Source organism: Diospyros lotus, chromosome 8 (assembly GCF_014633365.1).
Source record: "Diospyros lotus cultivar Yz01 chromosome 8, ASM1463336v1, whole genome shotgun sequence".
Classification (NCBI taxonomy): Eukaryota; Viridiplantae; Streptophyta; class Magnoliopsida; order Ericales; family Ebenaceae; genus Diospyros; species Diospyros lotus.
This window is the reverse complement of record NC_068345.1, coordinates 25,613,828-25,621,687: the sequence shown is the minus strand read 5'-3', so window position 1 is coordinate 25,621,687 and position 7,860 is coordinate 25,613,828. Positions and strand designations below refer to the sequence as shown.

Genomic DNA, 7,860 nt, shown 5'->3' with positions numbered 1-7,860 from the left:
AAAAAGAAAAAAAATTATTATAAAGTTAATTTTAAAATTAATATTATAACTTAAATAAAAAAATAAATATTATAAATAATAAGTATTATAATATAATTAAAGTTAATTTAATTAGTAATATATTAAATATTATATTTAATGTTATATATTATATTACTTATATATATGATATATTATATATTATACTATTTATGTATATATTATATAAAGTAACGTGAACATGGGTGATGTGTGTGCTTTGTGTGATATATATATATATATATATATTATATTAACTTATGAATAAAAGTGCCGTGAATGTGGAGTGAGTGAGTGCATTTTAAATTATAATATTATAATAATATAAAAGGAGATGTGGATTAGGGCTCTAGAGGGTGTGCGTGGAACTGCTTAGAGAGATATATAATAAATTGAGATGTGAAGCAGGTGAAGAAGGCTGGGCGGCGCACAGAGAATTGGAGAAATTCGACAAAGGCGCACAGGAGAAGGATTTTGGAATTGGGCAGCGCCGCACGGACTGAAGGATTGGAGCCTGAAGCCATGCACAAACTGCAAGGAAATTAAGAAGGACTTGGAGAAGTTTGTGGGGACTTCAGGAAATCAAGAAATAAAGGCTTGCGGCCCATTGGTGGAGCGACGGACAGCAGTTGGAAGCCAGATGCACGAACAAGAAGGAATTAATAGAGCCTGGTGCAGCGGACAGAGAGAAGGCAGCCACACGGAAAAGCAAAGCAACCATGAAAATCATTAACTTTGGAGAAGAATTCTCAATTAATTTTCTTGACTGTTAATTCTTTTGTTTCTGAATTAATTCTTGAATTTTAATTATATTTTTCTGGAATTTTATTATGATGATTTCTGTTATCATGGTTGGCTAAATTTATTGTTAGCTAAGGTAACGAGATAGCCACGAGACAATGTTGTGATTGATATTATTTTTGGTTAATTTGATTGATGTTTATTTCATGTGATTATGTGATATGCTTATTATTGTTTTGACAGCCTAATCACCTGTTAAATGATTTTATGAACATAGATGATACGGACCAAGTAATTTTATGTTAAACTTTGCATATCACATAACTTAGATTGAATATTGAAACGGACCAAGTATGAATATTCATCTTTGTGGTAACTTGAATTTGCTTGAATTAGTAATTTGAGTTAGTGAATTTCAAAGAACTTAATGCGTCGTTAATTAATTGATTTTACATGGACCAAGTGTAGAATTAGTGATTAGCGATAGTTTTGTTATACCTGGACCAAAGGATAATAAATAAGTTATGAAATTCCGCTTTCACATGTAAGTAAAATCTATCTAATTAACTTATTTGGTAAGAATTACAATATTCTCGTAGGTGAATCGAATACCTTAGCTATCCTATCTCTCTGTTTTAACCTGTCTGATTGTTCTTTATTTTGCTATTTCCAATACGTCATATTCTTCTTGCTTTATTTTATCTTTAGTTAATATTATCTTTAATTCGATTTTTCTGGATAAAGAATAGGATTGCTCAGTTTCGGTACTTGTTTCGGCAGTCCCCGTGGGAACGATACTTTACTCATTCACTTTATTACTTGATCGACTGGTGCACTTGCCATTGCATTTTAGGCACATCAAGTTTTTGGCGCCGTTGCCGGGGAGTGTTTGTTAACAATATTGAGATTTGCAATTCTTACTTTAATCTTGAATCAGTTTCCGTTATTTAATTTTATTAGTTTATTTATTTAATTCATTCATTTATTTATTTATTTATTTATTTTTTTAGGTGGATCCCATGGATGACCCGTGCTAGAAAATCTGAGTTGATAGATTTTGATCCGGAAATTGAAAGAACATTTCATAGATTGAATAACCAACAAAGAGAGATTATGGAAGAAGAAGATCAAAATATAGAAGCCCAGAGGTCATTGAGGGATTATGCATCACCTTCCATTGTTGGCATTGCCTCAAGTATTCGTAGGCCGACAGTACAAGCTAACAACTTTGAGATCAAGCCGGCAATCATCCAAATGATGCAAGCCACAGTTCAATTTGGTGGCTCCGTTAATGATGACCCAAACGCACACATCGCCAACTTCTTGGAGATTTGTGATACTTTCAAGCATAATGGAGTCTCTGATGATGCTATACGCCTAAGATTGTTCCCATTCTCGTTGAGAGACAAGGCGAAAGCGTGGTTGAGCTCACTTCCACCAGGTTCTATCACCACATGGGATGTCATGGCCCAGAAGTTTCTAGCAAAGTACTTCCCACCATCAAAAACTGCAAAGATGCGAAATGATATCACTACTTTTGTGCAGTTTGAGACGGAGACATTGTATGAAGCCTGGGAGCGCTTCAAGGAATTGTTAAGGAAGTGTCCACACCACCAATTACCCGTGTGGCTTCAAGTACAAACTTTTTATAATGGATTATCTTCTACTAATCGTTCTATGATTGATGCAGCTGCAGGAGGTACCATTATGAGGAAGACACCTGATGAAGCTTATGAGTTGTTGGATGAAATGGCGTCTAATAGTTATCAATGGCAAGCTGACAGGTTACCAATGAAGAGACTGATTGTAGGACATGAAGTGAGCAACATCAGTGCTTTATCCGCTCAGGTGGCTGCCCTTAATGCAAAGTTGGACAATTTATGCAATCCATCCATGCCTACCAGGAGCATCACTTGTGACTTATGTGGAGTGGTAGGACATGGTTCAGTAGAGTGCCAAATGGGGAATAATTTTGCAAATGTGCCAGAATCTGTCAACTTTGTAGGGAATTTCCATCGTCAGCAACATAATCCATACAGCAATGTTTACAATCCAGGATGGCGCAATCACCCCAATCTCTCATGGAGCAATCATAATGCCATAAACCATCAAGCACCTTCCGGATTCCAGCCACAACAAGAGAAGAAACCAAGCTTGGAGGAGTTGATGACCAAGTTTGTAAATACTGCTGAGACAAGATTCCAAGGTATGGAAACCAAATTTCAGAACCAGGAGGCATCTATTCGAAACTTGGAGGTACAGGTTGGGCAGATTGCCAAGATGCTTTCTTCTAGGCCCCAAGGTTCTCTACCAAGCAACACAGAGACCAATCCAAGAGAGCAAGCCAATGCCATCATGCTAAGGAGTGGAAAGGAGTTGCAAGATCCACCTAAAGCAATTGAACCCGTGAGCAAGCAAGAGGGGATGATCCAAAGAGAAGTGCTTCCACCAAGGGAATCTTATGAGACCAAATTAAATGAAGCTGAGACAACACAAAGAAGGCCAAACCAAATGGAAGCAAAATGTGAGTATGAGTGGTCACCAAAAATCAAGTTTTCAAATCCTAATGTCAAGCCATACATGCCACCATTGCCTTTCCCTCAAAGACTCAAGCAGCACCAAAATGAGCAATTTGCCAAGTTCTTTGAGATGTTAAAGAAGCTGCACATCAATATTCCATTTGTGGATGCTATCACACAAGTCCCTAGCTATGCTAAGTTCTTAAAAGATATTTTAGCAAACAAAAGGAAGCTAGCAGAATTTGAGACAGTCAAGCTGAGTGAAGAGTGCTCTGCCATTGTGCAAAACAAGTTGCCACAAAAGCTTAAGGATCCAGGGAGTTTTACTATACCTTGTATTATTGGTGATATTTGTTTTGATAAAGTTTTGTGTGATTTAGGAGCTAGTATTAATCTCATGCCTTTAACTATTTTCAGGAAACTAGGTTTGGGAGAACCAAAGCCTACCACAATCACTTTGCAGCTCGCGGATAGATCAATCAAGCATCCAAAAGGTATTGTGGAAGATGTTTTGGTAAAGGTAGACAAATTTATATTCCCAGTTGATTTCATTGTCTTGGATATGATTGAGGACCTGGAGCTAGCTACAGGTAAAGCTTTGATAGATGTCCAGCAAGGACAACTTGTGTTGAGGGTCCAAGATGACCAAGTAACGTTTAATGTGTTTCAGGCTCTCAAGCATCCAATAGAAGACCAAACTTGTTATAGACTTGATGTTATTGACTGTGTTGTGCATGATTGCTTCCAAGTTAACAGGTTTGAAGACCCTTTGGAGGGTTGTTTAGTAAAGCCGACTACTACAGGTGGAGAGAATGATGCATATGAGGAGATTTTCAAGATGTTGGAAGCAAATTCACCCTCATGCCAAACCTGTACTAAGCAGTATGGACCAAGATATGTGAAGCTAGAGAGACCATTGATGAAACCGCCCAAGCCATCCATTGAAGAGCCACCTTCACTTGAGCTTAAACCTCTCCCATCTCATTTGAAATATGCATTTTTAGAAGGTTCTTCATCCTTACCTGTGATTATTTCATTCTTTTTGACAGGTGACATGGAGATTAGGGTTGTTACAAGTGCTTAAGAAGCATAAAAGAGCTTTTGGTTGGACCATATCAGATATTCAAGGAATAAGCCCTTCCATTTGCACGCACAAGATACTTATGGAAGACAACTACAAACCAACTGTGCAGCCACAAAGAAGGCTCAACCCAATGATGCAAGACGTGGTTAAGAAAGAGGTGATAAAGCTTCTTGATGCAGGTATTATCTATCCCATCTCTGATAGTTCTTGGGTGAGTCCTGTTCAAGTAGTACCAAAAAAGGGTGGCATGACTGTTGTTGCAAATGAAAAGAATGAGTTGATTCCTACTAGGACAGTCACAGGATGGCGAGTGTGCATTGATTACAGGAAGCTGAATGATGCCACTAGGAAAGATCACTATCCCCTCCCTTTTATTGATCAAATGTTGGAAAGGTTAGCAGGTAGGGATTACTATTGTTTCCTAGATGGTTATTCAGGATACAACCAGATTGCCATTGCCCCTGAGGACCAGGAGAAGACTACATTCACATGCCCTTATGGTACTTTTTCATTTAGGAGGATGCCATTTGGCTTATGCAATGCACCTGCGACTTTTCAACGTTGCATGATGGCAATCTTTCATGACATGATTGAGGATTTCATGGAAATATTTATGGATGATTTTTCTGTATTTGGCTCTTCCTTTGATGATTGTTTACATAACCTGTCTTTGGTTTTACAGCGTTGTGAGGATACTAACCTAGTTTTGAACTGGGAGAAGTGTCATTTCATGGTGCAGGAGGGCATTGTGCTAGGACACAAGGTTTCCCATGAGGGAATTCAAGTGGATCGTGCCAAGGTGGAGGTGATTGAGAAGTTGCCGCCACCTACTTCTGTCAAGGCTGTGAGGAGTTTCTTAGGACATGCCGGGTTTTATCGACGTTTCATCAAGGATTTTTCCTTTATTGCTAGACCTTTATCTAACTTATTATCCAAAGATGTTCCTTTTAACCTTTCTGATGATTGTTTGCAGGCTTTTCATACCCTAAAGGAGAAGTTGATCACGGCACCTGTAATGGTAGCACCAGATTGGACACTTCCATTTGAGCTTATGTGTGATGCCAGTGATAGTGCAGTTGGAGCCGTTTTAGGCCAACGAAAGAACAAGGTGTTCCAGACCATTTATTATGCTAGTAGGACCCTCACAGAAGCGCAACAGAATTATGCCACTACAGAAAAGGAACTTCTTGCAGTAATCTTTGCAATTGACAAATTCCATTCTTATTTGATTTTATCCAAAGTTATTGTGTATACAGATCATGCGGCATTAAAGTACCTATTAGCTAAGAAAGATGCGAAACCGAGACTCATTCGATGGATCTTGCTTCTTCAAGAGTTTGATTTGGAGATTCGAGACAAGAAGGGGACTGAAAATGTTATCGCAGACCACCTCTCACGAATGGAGCATTCAACCATGGTGCAGCTGAACCCATTTCCTATTCAAGAGGAGTTCCCTGATGAACACTTATATGCAGTTAGGAGTTTAGCTTTACCATGGTATGCGGATATTGTAAATTTCTTGGTTGGTAAGGTCATTCCACCTAATTTTTCATATCAGCAAAGGAAGAAATTTCTTTCTACAGCTAAGCATTATTTGTGGGAGGAGCCTTACTTATATAAGATCTGTGCTGACCAATTAATTCGCAGGTGTGTTCCTGAGGAAGAGGTAAGTCAGATTCTACACCATTGTCATGACAAGGAGGTTGGAGGTCACTTTGGCCCTACCAAAACAGCATTTAAGGTGTTACAATCTGGTTTTTACTGGCCTACTCTTTTCAAGGATGCCCACTCTTATGTTTCTGTTTGTGACAGGTGTCAAAGAGTTGGAAATTTGTCTAGGAAGAATGAGATGCCATTGAATAATATTTTAGTTTGTGAGTTGTTTGATGTTTGGGGTATTGATTTCATGGGCCCTTTTCCTAAATCTTCTCAAAATCAATATATTCTTGTTGCGGTGGATTATGTGTCCAAATGGGTGGAGGCCATAGCTTGTCCTACTAATGATGCCAAGGTGGTAGTCAAGTTCTTAAAGAAACATATTTTTACACGTTTTGGCACACCTAGAGCCATCATTAGTGATGGTGGCACACACTTTTGTAATAAGCAATTTGATACTCTTTTGCGCAAGTATGGGGTAACCCATAAGGTGGCTACACCCTATCATCCCCAAACAAGTGGCCAGGTGGAAGTTTCCAATAGGGAGTTAAAGAGAATTCTTGAGAAAACTGTAAATGCATCTAGGAAAGATTGGTCCTTCAAGCTTGATGATGCATTATGGGCATATAGGACTGCATTTAAAACTCCTATTGGCATGTCTCCATATAGGCTAGTGTTTGGAAAAGCATGTCATCTTCCTGTTGAGTTAGAGCATAAGGCATATTGGGCTATAAAATTTCTTAACTTTGACTGGCAAGATGCAGGTACTAACAGGAGATTGCAACTTAATGAGATGGAGGAATGTCGTGAAGCGGCATATGAGAATGCACGGATCTACAAGGACAGGACTAAGAGATGGCATGATAAGCATATTAATAAGAAAGAGTTCAAGATTGGAGAGAAAGTTCTTCTCTACAATTCTAGGCTCAAGCTTTTCCCGGGCAAGTTGAAATCAAGATGGTATGGTCCTTTCACTGTTAACCAGGTACATCCTTATGGCGTTGTGGAGATTTTCAAGGACACTGAAGAACCTTTCAAGGTTAATGGACATCGCCTAAAGCACTATGAAGATGGTGGATTCGAGAAGGGCACCTCAATCCTTCAGCTGCAAGAGCCGAACTAGAGTCTCCAAGATAGTCAAGCTAATGACTATAAACAAGCGCTTCTTGGGAGGCAACCCAAGCTCTTTTTCCATTCTATTTTTATTCTTTCATTTTATTTTATTTTTTTTAATAAATATGACCAATAACCCATACTTGTGATGATGTGCAGGTTCAAAAGAAAGAAAAATGAAGCTGCTTCAATTTGGACTGGCTTGGGTATCCATAGTGTTCAATTATGTGGCCAGGGGAGTATTCATTTTTCATTCTCCTTTTTCTTTTTCTTTCACATTGAGGACAATGGGTTAAATAAGTTTGGGGGTGGAATTAATTAATTGTTGATATATGCTATTTGTTTTGCTTGGGTGTTTTTGTTGTGAAATTTTGTTTGCAAAACTTATATGAGGTGCATAAATGGCCAACCCCTAAACAAGAAAATTTGTGAAAGATAAAATAAACAGAACTTGTTATTTGGAATCATGATTTGCATTTGGGTTCTCTATTGTGTTTAACATTGAGTCTTTGATTTGGAATAGGCAATATCTTATAAACAAGATTAAGTATACTTGGGTTCTAAGATCATTAAAGTACATATTCTTTGTGAAGTTGTGTGAGTCGTGTGACTATTCATGAAAGATAACTGTAATGCTTTTCTTGTAATTGTTCCTTCTGAGCTAGGCCTAAACAGGGTTTAAGTAAATATGGTGAATAATGTTGAGCGAGATGGAGCATAAAATGCACT

General features: G+C 38.2%; 1 protein-coding gene and 1 non-coding gene across 2 annotated transcripts; one reads left to right on the top strand and one right to left on the bottom strand.

Annotated features, from left to right (window-relative positions):
- Positions 1 to 2,271: 2,271 nt before the first annotated feature.
- On the bottom strand, positions 2,272 to 2,378 carry LOC127809032 (small nucleolar RNA R71). Its single transcript, XR_008025040.1, has one exon. It is a non-coding gene; the product is annotated as a small nucleolar RNA R71 (small nucleolar RNA).
- A 547-nt stretch (positions 2,379 to 2,925) lies between these two features.
- LOC127808586 (uncharacterized) lies at positions 2,926 to 4,362 on the top strand. The gene has a single exon (XM_052347159.1). It carries the CDS (start codon positions 2,926 to 2,928, stop codon positions 4,360 to 4,362), a length of 1,437 nt encoding a protein of 478 aa, XP_052203119.1.
- Positions 4,363 to 7,860: the final 3,498 nt, after the last annotated feature.

What these genes read in the sequence shown, in the direction of transcription:
- LOC127808586 (XM_052347159.1), top strand. Translation starts at nt 2,926, where the DNA reads ATGACCAAGTTTGTAAATACTGCTGAGACAAGATTCCAAGGTATGGAA.